Source organism: Ictalurus furcatus, chromosome 20, assembly GCF_023375685.1.
Source record: "Ictalurus furcatus strain D&B chromosome 20, Billie_1.0, whole genome shotgun sequence".
Taxonomy (NCBI): Eukaryota; Metazoa; Chordata; class Actinopteri; order Siluriformes; family Ictaluridae; genus Ictalurus; species Ictalurus furcatus.
Genome location: NC_071274.1, coordinates 21,294,005 through 21,317,158, shown reverse-complemented (window position 1 = coordinate 21,317,158; position 23,154 = coordinate 21,294,005). Strand labels below are relative to the sequence as shown.

The 23,154-nt window shown below is 42.5% G+C and overlaps 1 protein-coding gene across 10 annotated transcripts in view; it reads left to right on the top strand.

Moving 5' to 3' along the window:
* The first annotated feature begins 3,287 nt into the window (after nucleotides 1–3,287).
* dlg1b (discs large MAGUK scaffold protein 1b) overlaps nucleotides 3,288–23,154 on the top strand; it is an 86,944-nt gene continuing 67,077 nt past the window's right edge. For 5 of the 10 annotated variants that reach the window (XM_053651851.1, XM_053651854.1, XM_053651850.1 and 2 more), the window contains exons 1-3: nucleotides 3,289–3,983; nucleotides 7,166–7,297; nucleotides 15,394–15,557. In XM_053651851.1, the coding sequence (XP_053507826.1) occupies nucleotides 3,965–3,983; nucleotides 7,166–7,297; nucleotides 15,394–15,557 (315 nt within the window). In that variant the 5' untranslated portion in view covers nucleotides 3,289–3,964. Of the gene's footprint in view, nucleotides 3,984–7,165; nucleotides 7,298–15,393; nucleotides 15,558–20,264; nucleotides 20,499–23,154 lie in introns of those variants that run through there. The other 5 variants (XM_053651847.1, XM_053651846.1, XM_053651848.1 and 2 more) reach the window with 2 other exon arrangements.

Below are 23,154 nucleotides of genomic sequence, written 5' to 3'. Positions count from 1 at the left end.
CACACCAGCCGTGATCCTGAAATAGCATCATCTCGGTACACAGGGTCCATTCAGAGGGAGAAAAAAAAAAAAACATGTTGTCTGGATGCATCGAAATTCATGCCGTCATATCATTAAACTATTCATTTATACTCGTTATAAAGAGACGTTTAAAACATTGAAGGACAAAGAACGTGGCATCATTTCTCACACAAATGATGACACATATTGACATGTGCAATCTGATTAGAAAACTAATATATTTAACTATGAAGCCATGCTGGATTTCTTGCATTGATCGTGTTGCTCTCTTTGACCACAAGGCAGCTGTGATGCATTAAATGCACAAGGAATGCAAGCGTAGCTCCTTCTGAAGTGATCCCAGTGTGCTGACAGCTCATTCATATACAGATTATTATGTAAATTACCTTGTTTACAGCTTAGCTTGTTTAATAGGCTGTGATTGGAATTAAGAAATTACGCTTAATTCATATTTGGAACATCTTATGATAACAATGACAACAATTTATCTACCACGGTATGATAGCAAATATGTATCCGGACATAACGATAAACAAAAAAGATGGCAATCGTGGTAAAATACAAGATGTACCTGCACGTTCACTAGGACAGAATCTTAAAGCTGACGTCAAAGGAGGCCACCCTATGTGCCTTCACGTGCCAAATTGTCATTTATAATAATAATGATAAAGGTTATTTATATAGAACCTTTCATACCTTTCAAGTTAAAATAGTAAAATAATACTTAGGCAAATAATAATAATAATAATAATAACAACAATAATAATAATAATAACGCAATAAATAATGACAGAAAGAAAAAAATAACACAAAATAGAATAAAAATACAATAATTAAAATAGTATACAATTAAATTGACAAGGAATGTGCTTCAAGTTTCATATTATATAAAAATGTCTCATATTTTATAATTCTCTTAATAAACACAATTAGTTTTAAAAAAAAAAAAAAAAATCATTTGTGTCACCAGGCAGAGATCAGAATTTCCTATGAAAAAAAACTTTGGCAAATATTACAAAGCGTGTTCTGATTAAAACATCACTGACCGCACCTTTAATCCCTGAGATCCTACTGAGATTACGGTATATTATGATCTCTTTGTGAGAAAATCACATGTACAAACATCTAATGCCACTCCTATGTTGTCTTCCATTATAAAAGCTTCGAAATCGAATTGATTCTTTTCAAACGTCATCTGGCTGGGTTTAAAACCAGCTCTGCCAAAATCCTGACTAATGCCACGATTATTTGTTCAAAAATAATGACAGAAAAACAGATGCTATAATCTCATTACTGTCTGGTTGAGCCAGATGGGCTGGATGACGTGAAATAAAAGTCGGGAGCTCTAACATGCTTATGTTATATTATATTACGCAAAGCTTTGTATTCGTCAGGAGGTAACAGATTCTCCTCTAACTACTTGACGAATAGTGACGCAATTTGATATTGTATTCCACTTCTTATTCTCCCGATTTCCAGCTTTCATCTTTACTTGCAAATAGATTTTCTTCAGTTCAGATTTTCCTCTGATGGTTATCATCATCATGTGCGATGCAGAAATGCCAAAACACTCTTTATTAACTCTTTAATGTCTGCTAATCATATTGTGTGTGTGTGTGTCTCATAATATTCTTCCACTTAAGCTTCAATTCTGTAATCTGTCTGTGAAATGGTCAGAGCAAAAGCAACATAAAGCCCAGTACAGAGCTCTCAGCTGTTCCACAGATGAAAGAGGAGGTCGAGGCTCCGAGATAAGAGAGGGTCATTCATAAAACATTGCCATCTAAAAATAAAAATAAAAAAAGCTCTTTTAAGACCGCTTCTTTCTAATCTAGGACGCGTCTTTGGTTGTTTGCGTGGATACACACGAGCTTCAAGAGACATCTGTGGATTCAAAAGTGTTTTGATCATGTCTCACCGCATTTAACACCTAGATAAATTGTTAGTGACTAATAGCTTCATTTGCATAATTACACCTGCATGAATTTGCATGATATTGAAATCTACAGCGAAGAAGGACGTTTGAAAAGTGGTGTTCGGATTTTTTTCGATTTCAAACTCGCCGTTGAAATCTGGTGTTACGTGCCACTTTGGAAAGTGCGATGAATAATAATAATAAAAAAAAGGTAGGCAGAAAAGCATAAATGGCGTGGAATAATTTCTTGCTTGCGAATGTTTTGAAATCGGTATATCGGTTTCCAGATAAACTGTTCATTTCTAAAGTCTCGCTCGGAAAAGCGTATTGTATTGCGGTGTTTAAAAAAAAACTGTGAAGCCTTTTCTAGGAAGCTATCGATTACGTTTATATGCACAGTGATGTTCGTATATTAATCAGAATTTGGCAAAATTCTAATTAGTACTGAAGCACGTAAACGCCACAATCCGATCGCCTGAATCAGATTAAGACGATATTCTGTTTCCCCAAATTCCCGATTCTCACCCCTGGAACATGCCAGTTTTAATCGGAAATTTGGTGCATGTAAACACCTTATTCGGAAAATCCAGCGAAAGGAGATACATGCGCATGCTCAGTGTGCAAGGAATTGTGGGTGCTAACAGATGCGTAGCTGTAGGCTAGGTATTTAGGAATGGCAACTCGTGCATACTTACAACACCAAGCACGTGTACAGGAATATTCCCCAAGCCTGTACGCGTATTCAGTAAACATCGTATTCGGAATATAGACCTTAATGGGAATTTGATGTGCATGTAAACGTAATCACTGATATCCATCGTGACGGGAAAAACTGGAACATGAATTTGCACCACATTCGAGCCGCTAAACAACATCAGTTTGCTGTTCACCTCCGAGACAAGAGCTGGTTCGATCCGAGCCATGTGAACTTGTTCGCCTGATTTTAGACATATCGTTTTTAAAAAAAAAAGATTTTTAAAACTAATAATAATAATGAGAAAAGAACTATATGAGGAGGAAGAGGAGGAGGGGGAGGAAGAGGAAGATGGAGGGGGAAACCCAAATCAACTTTGTGCCACATTTGAGTTGCGAAGTCGAAGGTCGTCTCGGTTCTCCTCTGAGGAAAAGCACACTTTCATTTCCAGACCTGATATTCCAACAGATTTAAACAGAACACAGTTTGATCATCTGAACAGTTCTGAGTGGAGCAGAAAGAAGCTGGATGTTTTATTCTGCTTGTCTCCTTTAAGAAAAGTGTCAGGTCTCACCTTCCCCACGCCGAGCTGAAGGTAGCTCACTGCCATGATTGGGCGGCCAAGGCGAAGGTTCTGCGGTCACGTGACCGCCTCCCAACCCCGGGACGCCATCTTGGTGGAAAGTTTGGAATTTGTGACACATAAGGGGAAGAAGGAGGAGAAAAAAAAAAAAAACACACTAGGAGGAGGAGGAGGAGGTGGAGAAGATAACGAGAGAAGTTTGACGCTTTGCAGAAGACGATTTAAAATATATATGTAATCTTTGGGATATTTTAAAGTTTCTGGGGCAAAAAATAAATAAATAAACGACGTGTGTTGTAAAAGTGCGGATTTAAAACCGCTCGTGCTGGGATAGTGTTTGGTTGTTTGTTTTGTTTTGGGTTTTTTTTTTCTTCCTCCTGAGAAAGCGCTGCTTTCCACGACTGACCAACGACACACTCACTTTCTCTTTCGAAACATTTTCACTCGGTGTTAGAAAAAAAAAAAAAGGACAAAATGAAGCTCTGTGTATGTTTGAATGGAAATAAGCGTCTGAGGGAGAGCTGAACGTTTGGACCGTCCCGGCTTCCCTTTTCCGCCGCTGTCAGGTTTAAAAAGTGACGCTTAGCCGAGCTAGTCGTTTTAGCCTGACCCGAACCTGGAGGACACACCAACTCGGACTCGCTTTTTAAAAAAAGGTCTTTACAACTCTTTTGCGTGTTTACACTCGGATTTCATGTCGAAGGCTTGTAAGTTAACCGCCTGACACTTTGGGAGTCCGACACAAGCGACCATGCCGGTGAGGAAGAAAGGTGAGTGGCAGAGAAGCTCACACACTTACACACACTTATTACCATAATGCAGCAGAGACCAAGTCTGGACTCTCATTGTTTTCATGCCTTAAATAGTGCACTTATAAAGGGAACAGGAAGACATTTTAAACAGTGTACATTCTCCTGCTTTAGACATTTCCCTAATACACTTAACCCAAGTCTCAAATGCACCCTTGCTCCCTACCTCAGTGCACTACATAATAGTGTATAGCTTCACAAGGCTTCAGTTAGGCTCTTCCCGTGTTTGTATTTAGGCTGAATCTAAAACATACATACAGTGCACTACAAAGGGTGTAAAGATGACTACTTTTTCCACTGTTACTTACTTAAGACTTAGACAGGGCTTCATTTAGATATGAATCTGCTGTATAGGCTGAGTCCCAAATACACATAGTGTATAAGTGCACTGTAGATATAGGGTGTGAGATCCCTACTTTATCTGAAGACGTGCACAGGGATTCTGATAGATATTTATGTTTAGTAGGCTGAATCCCAAATATACATAGTGTATAAGTGCACTACATAGGGTGTAAGATCACTACTTTTAGTGTGACTAGTTTAAGACTTAAGCAGGGTTTTGCTTAGGTATGCATCTGCTTTATAGGCTGAATCCCAAATATACATAGTGTGTAAGTGCACTACGTAGGGTGTAAGATCACTACTTTTAGTGTGACTAGTTTAAGACTCAAGCAGGGTTTTGGTTAGGTGTGCATCTGCTTTATAGGCTGAATCCCAAATATACATAGTGTGTAAGTATAAGGTCACTATAGCTATAGGGTCTAAGATCACTACTACTTCTAGGTTTACTTTATATGAAGACTTGCACAGGGCTTCAGTTCGATATGCATCTGCTTTATAGGCTGAATCCCAAATATACATAGTGTATAAGTGCACTACACAGGGTATAAGATCACTACTATTTCTAGTTATACTTTATCTGAAGACTTACCCATGGCCTCAGTTGCATATTTATGTTTTATTGGCTGAATCCCAAATGCACATAGCATAGAAGTGCACTACTTAGGGTGTAAGATCACCACTTTTTCTAGTTTGTCTAGTGTAAGACTTGCGCAGGGCTTCGGTTAGATATGCATCTGCTTTATAGGCTGAATCCCAAATACACATGGCGTATTAGTGCACTATATAGGGTATATTACAGCAACTTTTTCTAGTTTTACTTTACACATTGCCGCCGTTGCATATTTCTGTTTATTAGGCTGAATCCAAAAATATGCATAATGTACAAGTGTACACTACATAGGGAATATGATAGCTGGTTATTTATTTATTTGCTTGTTTTTTTATTTTTAAGTGTTACTTATTTGCAGATTTACACATGGCGTCACGTTCGATATGCATCTGCTTTATAGGCTGAATGAATCCCAAATACACATAGTGTATAAGTGCACTACATGGGGTATGAAATCCCTGCCATTTCTAGTTATACTTTATCCAAAGACCCAGACATGGCCTCAGTTGCATTTTTATGTTTTATAGGCTGAATCCCAAACACAGTGTATGAATGCACTATATACACTATATATTTTCTAGTTTGACTTTATCTGAAGAATTGCACATGGCTTCTGATATATATATATTTTTATTTAATAGGCTGAATCACAAATATAGCCTACATATTGTGTAAGTGCACTACGTAGAGTGTACGATTAAAAAAAAAAAAACATTTTTAAAGTTTTACTTTATCTGAAGACTTGCATAGTGCTTGGGTTGCATATTAATATTTAATACGTTCAGTCTCAGTTATACACAGGGACTATGCGCACTACCTAGGGTATTAGATCACTATGGTTTCTAGTTTTGCTTTATCTGAATATCCGTACAGAGGTTTAGTTAAATATTTGACTTGTTTTATAGGCTGAATCCCAAATACACGTAGGGTATAAGTGCAGTACAGACTAAATTCCAATTATACATAGTATTTAAGTGCACTACATAGGGTATAAGATAAGTGCATCTAGTTTAGACTGAATCCAAAATGTCTCCATACTTCCTTCATTCATAGGAAATGCAATCATTTCATCTTGTACTTCTCCCCTCTGTATAGGATTAGACAGGACCACAGGGGTGGACTTGGTGTATAAACTGCTCCTGTATAGGCTGAACCTGAAATAAGTGCCCTAATTAGTGTATAAGTACACTAGAAGCTGAATCCTGAAATAAGTACACTACATAATACTTCTACACTCAGTTAGTCCAAACAGGGCCATTGTTAGACCCCTACTGTCCACATTTATTTATTTATTTATCCGTCTATCTATCTTTCTCTCTATTTATTAATTAATTCATGCACTAGATAGGGTTAAGTGCACTATAGGCTGAATTCCATAATAAGTGCACTACATGATATTACAGTCATTACCGCTTTAGGTTCATTTATCCGAATGTCCCAGTGCTCCCATTATACAACCCCAATTCCCAAAAAGTTGGGACGCTGTGTAAAATGTAAATCAACCTAATTAGTTGCAAAATGTTCCTCCAGCCATTTCTTTTCACGAACACTTACTTTTCCAGCCTTTCGTTGCCCCGTCCCAACTTTTTTGAGACGTGTTGCGGCCATCGAATTCAAAATTACCTTATTTTCTTCCTTAAAATGGTAAGCTTCCTCCGTTCAAACATTTCATGTGTTTTCTATGCCCTATTGTGAATAACACACGGGTTTATGAGATTTGCAAATCACTGCGTTATGTTTTTATTTACATTTCACACAGCGTCCCAACTTTTTTTGGAATTGGGGTTGTATATACATGTCCACTACATAGGGTATAATCATCGCTCCTGCACCCTATGTAGTGCACTCGCTTGTATGTGCCCTGTTTAACTCCTAGACCCTAACACACAATGGCTGCCTGTTGAGATTTAAGTGGTCACGCTACAGCTGGTTGGACGTCCATTTAGTCCACACTGTGTTTTTTTTTTTTTTTTTTTTTTTCCTCTTGGTATGCTCCAGAATTTGGTGCAAACCGTTATAGACGGACTCTATTCTGATTCTATACTAAAACCGTTCACAAAGTTGTGTGTGTGTGTGTTTTTTTTTTTTTTTTTTTTTTTTTTTTTTTTGATGAAATGTATAAATATGTTGTTACTGACATGCTCTGAAACTAAAAATTGTGCTCTTGAAACGTTTCCCGCTCGTCCCTCAGACGCTCAGCGGGCTCTCTTGCTCTTGGAGGAATACCGGACGAAACTCAACAACACCGAGGACCGACAGCTGAGGCACTCCATTCAGAGAGTCATCGACATCTTCCAGAGTAACCTCTTCCAGGCACTCATAGGTACCGTTAATTCAAAGTTTTTCCATTTCCTTTCGTTCACACTTATTTTATGCTAAAAAGGGATTTTATGATGACCTTATTTATCTTTGGAGTTATTACCAGACATGCAATGCAGACTTGAGATTAAATAAAGTACCCTGCTGAAAAAGCCCTCAAAGAATTTGTAATGGTTTCAATGGAAACTGTAATGGTCCTTGTGGGTCTCTACTAGTAATTTGTTACTTTCTATTGGTGACATTTTGTGTCTAGTGGATACCATCAAGGACCAATAACGGTAATGGTTTTAATGGTTGGCTTAGGGTTTGTTTGTAATGGTGTTTATATTGGAAAGCATTAGAATCTTTGTGATGGTTTCTGTTGTTTGTTTGTTTTTCAGCAGCGTAGTTAGCTGTTTATTTATTTATTTATTTATTTATTTATTTATTTATTTTTAAAAAAACCCGAACCACCTGAACTGCTTTGCTAATACTGCCTTCCAAATAGGATGCAAATGCAACCCAAAAATATGCAGTTTACCCAGGAGGTTTTACTTTAAGTGATTTGGATCGTCCACAACAACACTCATGCATGTTTGATATCATGAATCATAGCACAGCGCTGTTGAATTCTGGATTCCGATTGGTCCGAAGGTGTTGATGGATTTTTCTATCGGCAGCACTGACAGCACAGGGTTATGTCAACGTGTTTGTTCCGTTCCGTTATCGTTTCTTTAGTAACAGCTCATAGTAACAGCTCATCCACCGGGATTTGTACGACGGACGCGGTACGTAAAGGAATTAAGAGAACCTGTGCGATCGTTGATATAGTGAAGTTTTCTGTAAGGAGATGATTGTGTAATATTTAACATTGACATTTATGTATCGAAAAACTAAATAAACAAAAAATCCACTGCAGTTTCGTTCAGGATCAATAAATTATCAATCTGTGTATGGATGGATGATGGGATGGATGATGGGATTGACGATGGGATGGATGATAGGTTGGGTGGTATGGATGATGGAGTGGGATGGATGGGCTGGACGATAGGGTGGGATGGACGATGGAATGGATGGATGGGATGGATGACAGGATGGGATGGACGATGGGATGGATTATAGGGTGGGTGGGATGGATGGATGATGGGATGGATGGGATGGACGATGGGATGGACGGGATGGACTATGGGATGGATGATAGGTGGATGATAGGTGGATGATAGGTGGATGATAGGGTGGGATGGACGATGGGATGGAGTCTCCAGTGTCCGGGCCATGGCTTTGAAAGTTAGAAGTAAGACTAACTTAAGCTTTCTCACATCTTCAGGACAGATGAGTTTACAAATTTTGGTTATTGGGTAACATGACAAACTGTGGGTTGTTTTTATTTATTTATTTATTTGTCTTATTCATCTTCAAGGCTAGTGAGGGGAAGAGAAGGTTTATGGCTCCTAGAGAAATAAAACGCTTCAAGGCATGCTGTTAGAGGAAAATGATCAACTTAGGGGTGGTGACGGGAACTCTGCTACACATTGCACTGCATCACACCATCCCGTTGTTGATTGTTTTCCTATAACCGCACACCCTGGAGTGTTTTCCACCTTGCTTATGACATAATTAAGTATCATGTCTGATTATTATTATTATTATTATTATTATTGCCATTTTTTGCTAGTGGGTTTTACATCATTACCCTGGTTTGTTTGAGGCGTTTCCCCGCCTGTGTTGGAATTGCCGCAGTCGTGTTGGGTTATAAAAGTCCTATAATGGCTCCGTGTCACTTGTGCTGTGAGACTGGCTATGATTTTCAGAGGGGTGATCAGTCACTGCAGTCTGCGTGTTGCTCAGCGTAATGTCGTCTCTCAGCTTGTGACTGTTGTAAAATTCACCTTTTCTCTTTTCTCCCATGCGCTAGCAAGCAGAGACTCGTCTCGTATGACTAATACTGGTTTATTCCAACAAACGTGCCGTGAAAAGCGAGCAGCAGGAATGCAGAGCGGCCGGTTCGAGTTCGCCAGGGGTCAGCTTCCTGTCTCGACCACAACCTCTGCCTCGCTCCTATATTTTCCTTTCCGAAAATATGACCGATAGCTGAGTTGTATTTTTTTTTTTGTTTGTTTTTTTTTAACGGTAGAAACGTGATTCTGTTTTGTATTTACTTGCACTGTTTTACCTGCAAGTAAGTCACACGCTTGCGCAGGAAGAGATCTGCGCCCATTTTGAGTAACAGGATACTCTGTTAGAATCGGTCTGGTGGAAAAACTCATTTCTCAATCTACACTGCCCTAAATGGCATTTCTTTTAAACTCATTAAAGTGTGCAATGCACTATTTCGGGAGTCCGTGGATTTCAGATGTCCTGTATTGCCACAATGTAAAGTCTTTACTGATTTACAGGTTCCTACTCAAAGTACAAGACGTGTGTTCATTTCTTAAAAATGAGTTTCACGATAAATAAGAAGAGATTTAACACTCGTCGTCGCCTTAGAAAGAATTCTAGCGTTTGGGACGTGTATATACACGGCGTTTGCCGTTTAGGACGCGCCCTGTGGTTTACCGATTCGCTTTCAGGAGCTTTTATTCTACCGTGCTGCTGTTCTCCTGTGTGATGAATCGCCGGAAGTTTCGATGCGTCTATGAGACACGATATTAGTAAATCGTAGAGCACGTTCACTCTCGTACCATCAGTCTCGCAGTCTTGCGCGTCTTCTGACGAATAATGGATTTGAGGCACAGTTTTCCAATTGCGCTCATTCCGACACGCGTGTCGAAGGACGAACGTGGTGTAATCCGTCAGCGGGCATGATTACTCCAGTCCTAATCCCAGAGCCACTGATTTACTGCAGAGAGCAATGCTGTAGTACACACTTCACCGCACACCTAACGACGAAGTACACACGTATACTGCAGTTAAACTGAACGGAGTGCAAGCTTTACTGGCTGACGTATGGCCGCGTCGGCGTTTGAATCGTATGAAGGAAGTTCATATGGGAGCGGGGGTCGTTTGGGGGTCATGTAGCGTGCAGACTACAACACAACAGATTGTAAAGTTTTTTTTCTAAGCGATTCCGAGATTCGTGTTGCGTCCACGCCGTGTACGGAAACCGAGAGGCATGACTAAATCATCACGCAGCTTTTAAAACCGGGCTTTTTAGACTGAGGTGGGTTTACACGTGTCTGTGCTACACCGTGAGTAATGGTGGGTAACGATCACACAAGCCCTCGTTACCCGATGACGAACCGGATCAGGATTTAATTTCACACCTCCCAGTCCGTTCATAATTACGTCGTGGCCGTGTTAGGAGCAGAACGTCTTCACTTCCTCACCCGGATAGGGGTTCCCCCCCCTTAAATTACCGGCCTTTTAATTATTCACAGGTTTTTTGTGGTAGACGGTGGAAGATCAAAAGACTAGTAAGGGTTGAAGACTTTGTTAGTGTTTATGTAGTGATGATTCAAGTTTTATGCAGTTTTATACATGTGTAGGAGTTGAATACTTGTCTAAGTCTGAAGTGGAGAATGAGTGCTGGTGGAGAGATTCAAATCAGTCCTTATGCAGGAGGCGTGGCCTCAGTATGGCCTTTGTGTTGGTACTTGCGAAGGAGCTGTCGCCTCTGTGTGTGTGTGTGTTGGTTCCAGGTAAGGCGTGGTGTGTGTGTGCTTGTGTTAGTTTCAGCGAAGAAGGCATGACCTGTGTGTGTTGGCCCCTGTGAAGGAGGCATGGCCTCTGTATGCATGTGTGTTTTGCTCCCAGCAAAGGAGGTGTGGCCTCTATGTGTGTGTGTGTGTGTGTGTGTGTGTGTGTGTGTTGGTCTCAGCAAACGAGGCATGGCTTGTGTGTGTGTTAGTCCCAGTGAAGGAGGTGTGGCCTCTGTATGTGTGTGTTAGTCCCAGTGAAGGAGGTGTGGCCTCTGTATGTGTGTGTTAGTCCCAGTGAAGGAGGTGTGGCCTGTATGTGTGTGTTAGTCCCAGTGAAGGAGACATGACCTGTGTGTGTGTGTGTGTGTGTGTGTGTGTGTGTGTGTGTGTGTGTGTGTGTGTGTGTGTGTGTTAGTCCCAGTGAAGGAGACATGACCTGTGTGTGTGTGTGTTAGTCCCAGTGAAGGAGGCATGACCTGTGTGTGTGTGTGTGTGTGTGTGTGTGTTAGTCCCAGTGAAGGAGGCGTGGCCTGTATGTGTATGTATGTGTTAGTCCCAGTGAAGGAGGCGTGGCCTGTGTTACTTCTAGTGAAGTTGGTGTGGTGTATGTTAATTCACGTGAAGGAGGCGTGGCCTCTGTCTCTGTCTTCCAGTCTCAGTAATGGAACATGCGTTATGCTTCCCCCGAGTTATAATTGAACTGTTTGCACAATCCCAACGTAATGGATCACATTGTACCGTAGCGAAACAGCTCTCGAGCCATATTTATGCGGAATTAATTTGATATTAGGTGGTGCGTTAATATGGTTATTAACATTTCATGGAGTATCTCTGTTATTTTACATCTGTCAGAAAAAAATCCTCTCAATACCACACGTTCTAGCGTCTGGAAAGATTACGCTGGCTTACATGCTATAAAATGACCCGTAGAAATGTCCACTGGTAATATTTATCCTGTGTAAACTAACGTGTTATTAAAGATTCGGGCACTTGACAGGTAAAGTCTAGGTGTATGGAGGAAGGTGGGCGAGAAGGTGAAGGTGGTGGTTTTTCTTCGGTCTCGAAATGTTCTTAACCCGAAAACAGCCTCGGTGTTGCTCTGTGAAAACGGGTTATGAGTTAAGAGGAGCTGACCGATGTTGTGAAATTCTGATCTTGTGGTCAGAGTCCAATTTAATCAGACATCAGTCCAGCAGTGTTTTACAGCCAGTTTTACCGCAGAGCTCTCTCCAGAGGGACACCAGGAAACACGAGACAATGGAAAAGCTGGGAAGCAGAGCACACTGATAGCAAAGCACGTGTTTTGACTGGAGACTGAACAAATCCTGTGCGTTGATTAAACTCCGTGTATATGTGTGTATATATATATATATATATATATATATATATATATATATATATATATATATATATATATATATATATATATATATATATATAAAATATATAAATAATATATAATATACAAAATATGTATGTGCGTATATACGTCTGGGAAGCCTTTCCACGTATGACATTGTGAAAACATCTTGGCATACGCGGCATTAAATACGGCTTGTGGTGCCAGTGCTTGGCGAGAGCACGTGACGTGACTTTTGGTGCGTAATCTGGATCGGCTGTAAGGGATGTCCCTCATCACGCCAGCTCTCTGATCCCTCATCCTGTTACACAGTCTGTCTAAACTAATCACTCGCTCTGTCTTACTGCTGTGGACCAGAAGCTTTGCTCCAGCGTGTGACACGCTGCTCATAAAGCCTCCGTGAACACTGTAGTGGATTTGTCACTATGTAGGGCAGAATCGAGAAATTTTTCCAGAATGTCCTGTCGGTCTTGGAAGCCTTAATTCTACTAATAAACATCTGTAAACGTTAATGCTGAGCATTTTCTTTCTAGACTTTTCAGGCGAAAAGAGTTTAAAGCTTCGAACCAAACGAAACAGCTTCGAGATGAGTCGTGACATCATGATAATTAAAGCGCACCTATTGCGCTTTCGAAACGTGTCTAATTTTGTTTTAAAGGTCTCATACGATAGATTTACACGCATCCGAGGTAAAAAAAAACAAACAAACACTTTAACGTGCTCATAATTTAAACTGCAGCGTTACCTTTATCCCCTCCGGTGTGACAAACGACTCGTTCACTGATCCGTTCTAAAGGATTCGTTCTAAACTCCTCCTTTCAGAGAGCATACTCTGCTCTGATTGGTCAGATGTCCCAGTCTGTCGTGATCGGTCTACCGCTGTCAGCGAGCAGCCGATGAAAACCAGAGGCGGGGCTTTTTGTTACAAACCTACGTAGGTTAGTACAGGAAGTGAAGTCTGGAGTCATTAACGAGTCGATTCAGCTGTTCAGAATCGCTTCCTTCTTTTGGGAGTCGATAACTCCGTTTGTCGTGCGCGTTGATTTTTTTTCCAAACTTTGAAGACGTTTTTACATTCACAAACAGCTACATGAAAGGTAATATTTTAAAAACCCTAATCGGTGCACTTTAATGCAAAGCAAAAACCTGAAATACTGGGGAAATTCAAGGGTTTGATTGATTGATTGAACTTTATTGTCCACCGAACAAATCAATGTGGAAATTTCTTCTTTGGCTTCTCATAAAAAAACAAAACAAAAACACAATTATACACAAGTTATACACATGTGCAATATATAAATAGAAAAATTATTCTCAAAAGGAGTTGCTAACCCTTGATTTAATATTCTAATCGCCACTGGTATAAAGGAATGTTTATACACATTTCTGATTTATTTTGGGACCTTATACCTTCTTCCAGATGGAAGCATGAAGGGTTCAACACTGTGTACTTCTGGTCTTTTATGAAAGATGCTATCTTGCCTTAGAATATTTCTAGTATTTGAGTATCCCTACCTGATTTCAGAGATGTTACGCTCCATGTTTACACCGCAATAAACTACTTTTAGCTACCTATAACATAGTGTCCAGAATAAAACTATAACTCGTGCTCATTTCTGTTCAATACCAACGGATAATAGGACACGCGTCAGGTGAGCAGAAAGCCCGAGTCATTCCTTCTCACCTGTTTGAAATAAGACTATGGAGAAACTCACCGACTGTTAGTCACTAGCTGGCTATCGACTGTGTAAAAGCGTGTGAAGAGCGAACACGACAACAAAGCTAAAACCGTCCGATTAGCATCTACCATTAACTAGCTTCCCAGCAAAAGTGTGAGTCACGTAAAACAGACGCATTTATTCACGGTTGCTTTTAAGTCCTCGGAAAACTCGTGACGAACGCAACCCAAGCCTCGCCGGAATATTTACAAAAGTAGTACAAAGCCACAAATGATCATGCAGTTCAGGAACTTCATTAGCGTTCCTCTGTGAAGCTCGCACCGTGCTGAGACAGAAATATCCCCCGGCTCGAGCTTTTATTAGTAGCCGTGAAATCACCTGCTCAGAGATTTCAAAGAGAAACCCGCACGCTGGGAATCGCCTCCACCGCGTGTGCATGACCGAACCGCTCGCACTCATCCCCCCGGACGTTCACGTGACCCTGGGTATATTTTCATCCAGTTCCCCAAATCCCTCACGGCACAACTGCGTCCTTCCGATCTTCATCTCTACAGCCGCGTCCTGCCGCGGCCACTTCCGCTCCGTTTAGAGAAGTAACCGCTTCCCTAAATCGCTCCGAGCGCGACGCGGTACACCGTTTCGCACGGGACGCAGTTCGTGTTCGTCATTTAAACGGTTAAATACGCTCAAGAGCTTTTAATCGGGGTTTGTGCTTGCGACCTTTTATAACCACTTACGATGGATTAATGGCACTCTGTGTAAATAGCCTAGCGGATAGCTTCCACGTGAGTGCGAGTAAACAGCAGTCACGTGTATAGTGCACTCGACGCGGAAGAGACCCAACTGTCACCTGGTTACTAAAGAAATCTAAATCTGGAGATTTTGTATTTTATTTGAGTAAAAATGACGCTATGCAAATATCACGGTTGTTTTAAACATTTAAATGACCAAAAAACGAAAAAGTCAGTCTATCGCTGCGAAACAAGCTAGCGTTGTGTCTTAAATCACTAACTAATACAGCTATTGTTTTCGTTTTAAAAGCCGCTTATGTCACCTTCAGACCTACTCCAAGGTGTACCGAGTTCCTAGATTTGTAAATGGGTTTTTAACGTAAGGTCAGAGTTTTCGATTTGAGACGCAGATCACGACGACGGTCATGACGACAGCAGTCAGTCGTAAGAGAGACGGATCTCTCTGACGTGCCGTCTACCGGACGCCGCTTTTAAATCTTCCGGATGTACGTGAGACACGATAGCGTGCGAGCAATGCCGCTCACGTTACCTCTGCTCCGGGCAGTGCGTCACTACACCTCGAGCCGTATCGCACCACCCCAGCGTGGATTATTGTCCTGTAACCTAATATTTTTCTCTTCAAATTCTTCAAGCCACGTTTTTAAAAGCGAGACCACTCCAGAGTCATGTTTTCCCCTCCACTCTTCTGACAGACATCCAGGAATTTTACGAAGTGACCTTATTGGATAATCAGAAATGCAGCGAGCCGGTGAAAGGAAGCGCCGGGCCGGCCGCCATGAACCTGTGGGATTTCTCCAGCCTCCAAAGTCCGACGGGTACTTCAGACACGATGCCCAGCATCAGCACCAGCATAGAGGTAGGAATGCCGTGTGTGTGTGTGTGTGTGTGTGTGTGTGTGTGTGTGTGTGTGCTCCCCTCATTTAATCCGGTGAGCACTGTCTACTCAACATCTGCTGTGCTAGACCCGAGCTTGGAATACGACGCTTTTGGGTTCTTTCATTGGTCCAGGAAATATCACACTCATTATCACAGAGCGATCGTGCCATCTTCTCTCTCGCGCACACACACACACACACACACACACACTTCGGCTGTTTACTGTTTTGCCTTGTGAAAGAGTGTTTAAATTAAACTCGCCTGGCAAAAAAAAAAAAAAAAACCCCGACAAAACATAAATGATAAATCTGTGGGAATCTGTGATGAGTACAAATGTCGAAATGGTGTTCAGTCCGTCTGCAGAGGTGTCAACGTTTACGGTTTAGCCGTTGAGCATTAACGTTTTTGTATGGAGGCCCTCCTGTAAGGGGACACGGTGATGGGGAAAAAATACGAGACGCGAGAGGGCGCAAAAAACCACCACGCGAATGCAAAAGAATTGCGAGCGAACGCAAAAGCGTTGTAATGAAAATTTCCTCCCATCTCACGTTTTCTCCATCACCGGGACCCTTCAGGGACTCCGTACAGCTTTATAAAAAAATGTGTAGTCTAGTTTTAGTTGCACAAACCTTCGTCTTGTGAGCCAATAGAAAGCGAGAAAGAAGGACGGTGCCGTGTCTTTGGTTGAGCTGCTTATTATTAGTACGTAGCTTTAACGTCGAACTTCATCTTCTCACTGTTGGTAGACGCACATCTGGAGAAAACATCACCTGTTGCGTTACGGACACGTCGTAGAGCTTTCGAGGTCAAGTTCTGGGTTTGTTTTTCTTTTCCGCCTGCAATTATGTGATTTTCTCGTTAGCGGTGTTGGCACCTCTCCGTTCGGATTGGGCAGGAGGAAGGACGTCAGGCTTCACAGCTGTGCTAAAGAAATGCAGGGCAAAGGGTAAAAGGGCGAAAGGGCAGGTATACACACCAGTAGTGATGTAGTTCTGCAGCTGCACTTTCTTTACAGAACACCACCGAGTACATCTGCGGAACTGACGGAATTCACAGAAGGGTAAAGCTCGGTCTGTCTGTCGAGTGTTACTGTGAAAACACACACACACACACACACACACACACACACACACACACACACACAGACTAATCCTGTGTCCACAGACAAGAGCTGTTCTAAGATTAGATTTGACTTGCAGTTTCTCTGGCTGCTAACACAACGCTGTCACCAATTTAAACCTGATGACGGCTTTGTCCAAACACTGTGTCAGTACACACACACACACACACACGCACACACACACACACACACACACACACCTTCAACTCCTCCAACTATACTTCCTCAAATCAATTCCGAGACTTTCTCCGTATCATAAACTCAACAGACCAAGCATGGGAATGAGAATACGTTTGCAGGCAGACAGGCAGGCAGGCAGACAGGCAGGCAGACAGGCAGGCAGACAGGCAGGCAGGCAGACAGGCAGGCAGACAGGCAGGCAGACAGGCAGGCAGACAGGCAGGCAGACAGGCAGGCAGACAGGCAGGCAGGCAGACAGGCAGGCTTTTATATTTTGATTCTTCCTTTCTAAAATCATTGTAGAGAAGTCTGCGATTTCTGTTTTTTTTTTTTTTTTTTTTTTTAAACCAGCATGTCGTTAAATTAAAATAACTATAACCCGTGAGCCCTTGCGTGTAGGACGAAAGGATTTATTTCATCGTAGTCTACTTGCAGAAACGACTGCATGCTGATACAAGTCTGGAGTAGATTCCTGTCTGATTGGGAATTAGGCCCCCTGTCTGGCGAACGTCCGGCGGTGGGAATAATGAAGACTTTACTCGAGGGGAATAGTTGTAAGGCAGGATTATAGTCATTTTGGAGCCGATCTGAGCCAGTGGAGGTCACTTCCCCTCAACCCTTTTATTTACTGATACAGCCTAGTCCTGATTCAGGAAAACCTTTTGAAAAAGCCGGCCCATTTTTCTAGCGGTGCCATCATATTTTTGATGATAGACTAATTTAAGGGTGGAACGGTTTCTGAGTGGTCCGCACGCTTTCCTCGCACCTCTGGGGTTGGGGGGGGTCGAGTCCCGAGTCACGAGTCCGCCCTGCGTGCGTGGAGTTTGCATGCTCTTTCCTCCGGGTACTATTACATCAAGAATGAAACATTTTTGTTTAAATCGACATTTTATTTCTGGCTGGATTTCTACTGTATAAACGATGACCCATGATTTATACACAACACGAATTTCTCCTCCTCCTCCTCATCATCATCATCATCATCATCCATGTAGCGTCGGAATTACCGGTAAGATAGATAATGCCTGATTTAATTTGTACAAATTGTCATCATGTCATGTTAATGGACGCACCCCAAAGTACCCCCAAGTACCAAACCTTGATCGGGTAATTCCTAACGTGTATCCAATGTTTCATACGTCATTATGGCTTCACGTTGCGAAGAGAGGAGCTCTGAAAAATGCTTAGCGTTTTGTTTACTTGGTCATCCGTTCGAATGCTTTGTAAGTTATTAGAAGTTACTAAGTGAGTGTGTGTGTGTGTGTATCTTTCCTTCAGTTTAAATGTGCTCTTTCTGTTTCTCTTTCTGATACGAAACTGCTAATCTCAGGATTCTCCTCTTCTCTATGAAATCCTCCATGTGCTCGCTAAAGCCAAAGCGTCCTCCGGCGAGCTGGACCGAGTAAGTATTGACTCCGGCGCGGCGTCCGTCACGGTCGCATGCTGGGCCCATCCGTCTTCTCCCTCTCGTTGTTGTCCTGTTCAGTGGAGATGGGCTGCTCGCCGTCTCTCTGTCCCGTCGCAGAGAGACTCATGTGTCACTCGTGCTCCATTCATCTGGGCTCGGCTCGAGGGTCAGAGCCGCGCCCGCTTCCTTGGGGTGGGAGGGTGTTCTCTCACGGCTTTTTCTCAGCGGGGCATTTTTACAGTATTCAATGTGTTTTTAATTTATTTTTATTTCACAGAATATTTCTTCAGCATTCATTTCATGGTCGTCTGGTCGTCTGATGTTCTCGCCTAGCTCATAACACACTGTTACTGACCTGCATGTGTCCTCCTTGTTGAAGGGTATTCGTGTGTAGCTGTGTTTAAAGATGACCATTTCCTTTCATCTGTTTATATGTAATAGAGATGTGTAAGTATTTAAAAAAAAAAAAAAAAAGTTTATCTTGAAGTGCGTGACAAGACCTACAGGAGCCGGAGACCTCATTTAGGCCTGACGGACACTAGCTCGGTTTCCAACAGCAACAGTAATTCACACGCATCCCCGTGCGTTAGGGACGTGGCCGATTCGAGCTGCCGCGAGTCACTACCGGCACTTCTTTAAACACTAGTAGTAGAGTACAGGTTCACATGCTGAGGAATGTAGTACTTTAGGTTTGGAGCTTAAATGATTGAGCCTGACTTTCACTTACTGTACTTATCACTTCATTACTCGCCTCTACATTGTGTGTGCAGGTCGAATAGAACACACTGTTCCATGCCTTATTTGGGCTTCCCAGGTGCTGAACATACGGCATCCTTCAGCATTTTTGACGCTGTGTGTGTGGACGGTTTATTAAAATTTATTAATCTAGGATTTATCGGTCTGGTGCCGCTGTTATGCGTCGATGTACGCCGTTAGTAACCCCTCCAGCCGATCTGCGTGAAAGAGAGGTAGAGTGCGTGGGTTGGAGGGTTATTCTCATTAGGGTTCCCACTTTCCATTTCCAAACCAAGCTAAATAAAACTAATGAAGATGATGGTTGTAGATGTTGGTATTATTATTATTATTATTATTATTATTATTATTACCACAATCCTTCGTACATAATGAGTCTAATAATCATAGTACGTGTATACACCCATACGTGCTCCTTCCCCAAACAGCCGGAAGAAACCAATTGGTATGGTCTGTCTTTTGTCTTTGTACGCTGTAGCATTACTCTTTCCCTTCACTGGAACTAAGAGGCCCAAACGTGTTCCACGCATCGACCGAGGTGCAATCTCGCAGGTTTCCGTGGAAACACGGAAGAAACCAAGCTGTTGCGGAACTCTATGTAACCTTGCGGTGAAACACGTTGAGCAAATAAAGACGCTATCCAGAACCCCGATAATATCTTCTATATGCGATGTGATGAGCGAACGCTGTAGCTCCTAAACGAAACGTTGGTCACCGTCTCCCTGGCTGCATGCTGGCGTCGGAAACATGACGTGCTCCTTTAGAAAACCTCCTTAGAAGAAGATGTTAATTCACTAGCTTCACTAGCTACTTCATTTCAACCTGGTCGGGGATTTTTCCCGGCAACCAAAATGCAAAACGTTGTAAAATGCAGCACGTCGGAGGTTTCACGTCAGGCTTGGGACGAATGACGATCGTACCGGGAGTCTGGGCTATTTAAACGTCTGTCGTTTAAGTCACGTTAGCATATTAACACTCGAAATAGATAAATATTTGAGATATAGAAGTTGTGTTTAGTCGCAAATGAGATGAAACCTGACTTTAACTAGAATAACTGTGCGAGGGGATAAATTCCAACCTGGCAACCCAGTCTCTCTCGGACATGCCCATGAGTTGTGTCGCAGCCATGAGCAGGTTTTTTTTTTTCTTTTTTCCTTCTCTCACCCCCCCACCCCCACCCCCACCCCCACCCCCACCCCCCTTCTTCACTCCTCCCAAAACCCCCTCAGTGCTGTGAAGTTTTTATGGGCTTCCTCGACGAACACGCGGACCGTGTTTACCCCAGTTGGGTGGGAATGGTGGTGTTTTCACTGTCTCGCTCACACACACACACACACACACACACACACACACACACACTCTGAAGTAACGAAGGCATGAAATGAGATGCTGAGCCAGAGCGCTGCTTCTATTTGGTCCCGTGCAAGAAGATGGACTGCATTTGTATCGTTACCACTAAGGTAAGCTCTCGGCTACGTCCCAAACCGCATACTCCTTAAGTAGTGCGTCTCCGTGGCTTGTTACTTTAGCACGCTGTCTAGTGCGGGAGTGTGCAATTTGGGACGAGGCCACGGTGCTCGTAATCGCTTCCTCGGTCACAGTCACCTCTCATAATTTATCTTCACTTCTTTAAGGAGTTTCTTGGTAAATTTTTAAAAAATATATAACGGACCTTTTCCTGTCCGTTATAGAGCATCTAGTTATTCATGCTTGTGTCTTGGAATAGCGGTTGTCTTCCTTTGTGCCACTTTTTTCCTTTAAGTTAAAAATAAACTGCCATCGGTTAAGATACAGCGTTAGAGGTGGAAATGAGGACGTGCTAGCGGCGCAGGTACTCGAGCACAATATTTACAGGAGAGAAACAGCTGAGCTTTTCCTGCGTCCCATTTATTAAAAAAAAAAAAAAAAGAAAGAAAAAAAAAAAAAGAAAACGTAGTAACTCAGATTTGAGACACGTTCTGTAGAGTCTGCTGAGTGAAGGACTGTTTCTAGCTGCCTTAACATAAGAAAGTCATTTCTTTTTCAGATGTTCAACATTTATTAAATGTAACTATAAACGGATAAAAAAGTATCATGTCATTCTTTTAAAAAAAATAAATAATTTTACTTGTTCGTCTTGGCAATTTGCCGAGGTATAAGAGGAATAAACTACCTCGCAGACGTGATGTAGGAGGAAAATAACTACGTTCCGGGGTTGTCACTGTACCTCTGCTTCATCACATGACCCCGTGACCCTGTTGTTGGTTATTTCTCTTTAAGAGCACACCCCTAAAGTTTGATATAATTGAATTAAATGTAAATCAGTGACCGTTATAACGAATCATAAAACACAAATGTCTAGGTGTTTAAAAAGAGCTTGTATTGTGAAGTAGAGATACAGTATTACTCTTATCCAGCTGTGCGTTTGGATGACATCTGGATACGCGTTTGTCCTTCAAACGTCTTTGCAAGCTTTAACGGCCCGGCAGATGTGTTTTTCGACCTCCAGCGCATGGCCCTTGATCTCGAGTAACTTCCCGCACTTAAACTATTATCCTGCACTATAACGGCTCCTGCGAAACGCAGAATGGTGACCAGATGGTTGCGAGTTCAAATCCCAGGACGGCGAAAGAGCCGCGCTTGCGAGAGTATCGACTGGATTGCGATTGAATTTCCAGCCGGTCTCAGCTGGAGGTTTGGAAATCACTCGAGGGGTTTGTGTGCTCAAAGTAAAACGTGGCGGAGGTTCTGTAGCGATCGGAACGTGTAGACTAATTTCTCCTCAATTTTTGGTCTCGCTAATTCCCACCCGCTAGCTAATTCTGTCCTATCACATGACCGCTACCAGGCGGGCAGGCTTGGGCAAACACGTGCTGCCTCTGAGACACGTGAAGACAACCGCCACATCTTTTCGAATGCTGCTCATGCTGTGCTGTCCGCCCTCTTCCGCATACACGAGCTCACGCACGCCCATGATTCACCGGTGTGGCTGTGATGGACAGATGACCGACAGTTCGTCGTCCCTCCCACCTGGAGAGCACGGACAGTTTTGTGTCTTTGATGCCGGCCACGATCGTTAGTATCTTTGAAGGTCTTCCACCTTAAAAGAAAATGACTCGTGGTACATAATTGGATCTTAACGACCGTAGACCACGTACAAGACACGCGACAGGGAGACGTTTCTGAGTGCACACTCGACCGGCATCTCAGCACGGTTCGGATTCCAGCAGCCCTCTAGCAGCCTGCGGTGAGTCTGGAACTGTGCTTTATCCATTTCACTGTGCTACAGGTTTTTCTTACTCGTTTAAGACCGAGAGAGGGAAGACTAGTACAGCGAGCGCTAACGTTCAGAGTTCCTCCGGTTTTATTCATCTGTGATGTCGGTGCGCTCGCGATACGTATTTGGAAATATAACGTTACTCATGAAGCGGCAGGTTTAATAACGAGCAGTTCAGCTGAAGTGGATCCCAACGTGGCGTGCAAGTACTTTCTCTCTCTCTCTCTCGCGCTCTCTCTCTTCCTGTGAGGTCTCCTAGTGAACACACTCCAGTTGTGAGCAGTGTTTGAGTTTGCTAACGTCTCCTCTGGTGTATGTTTGCTTCAGGGCGAGTCACACTTGGTCTAAGTGCACAGATGTGTGTGTGTGTGTGTGTGTGTGTGGGACACTCATCCCTCTTCTTTCCACCTACCATGAATCATCCTCTCTCTCTCTCTTTTTCTCTCTCTGTGCCTGCCTGCCTGCCAGGCTCTCTCTCTGTTTCTCTCACTTTCTTTCTTGCTTTTTCACTATCTGTCTGTATTCTGTTTCCTTTTCTTGTTTTTGTTTGTTCTGTTTCCTCTCTCTGTTCTTTTTTTCTTTCTTTTTCTTTCTTTCTGTTCTTTCTTACTATCTGTGTCTGTCTTCTGTTTTGCTCTCGCTCTCTCTCTCTCTCTTGCTTGTGCTCTCTCTCTTTGTGGTTGTCTGTCTATCTGCCTCTGTGTCTCTTTGCCTTTATCTGTTTCTCTGTCTCTCCTCTTTCTTTCTTTATTTCTTTCTCTGCTCGTGTCTGTGTTTTTGTCTGTCTCTCTATCTCCCTGTCTATCTCTTTCTCTGAACCATCTCACTCTCTCTCTGTATGTTTCTCCCTCTCTTCTCTG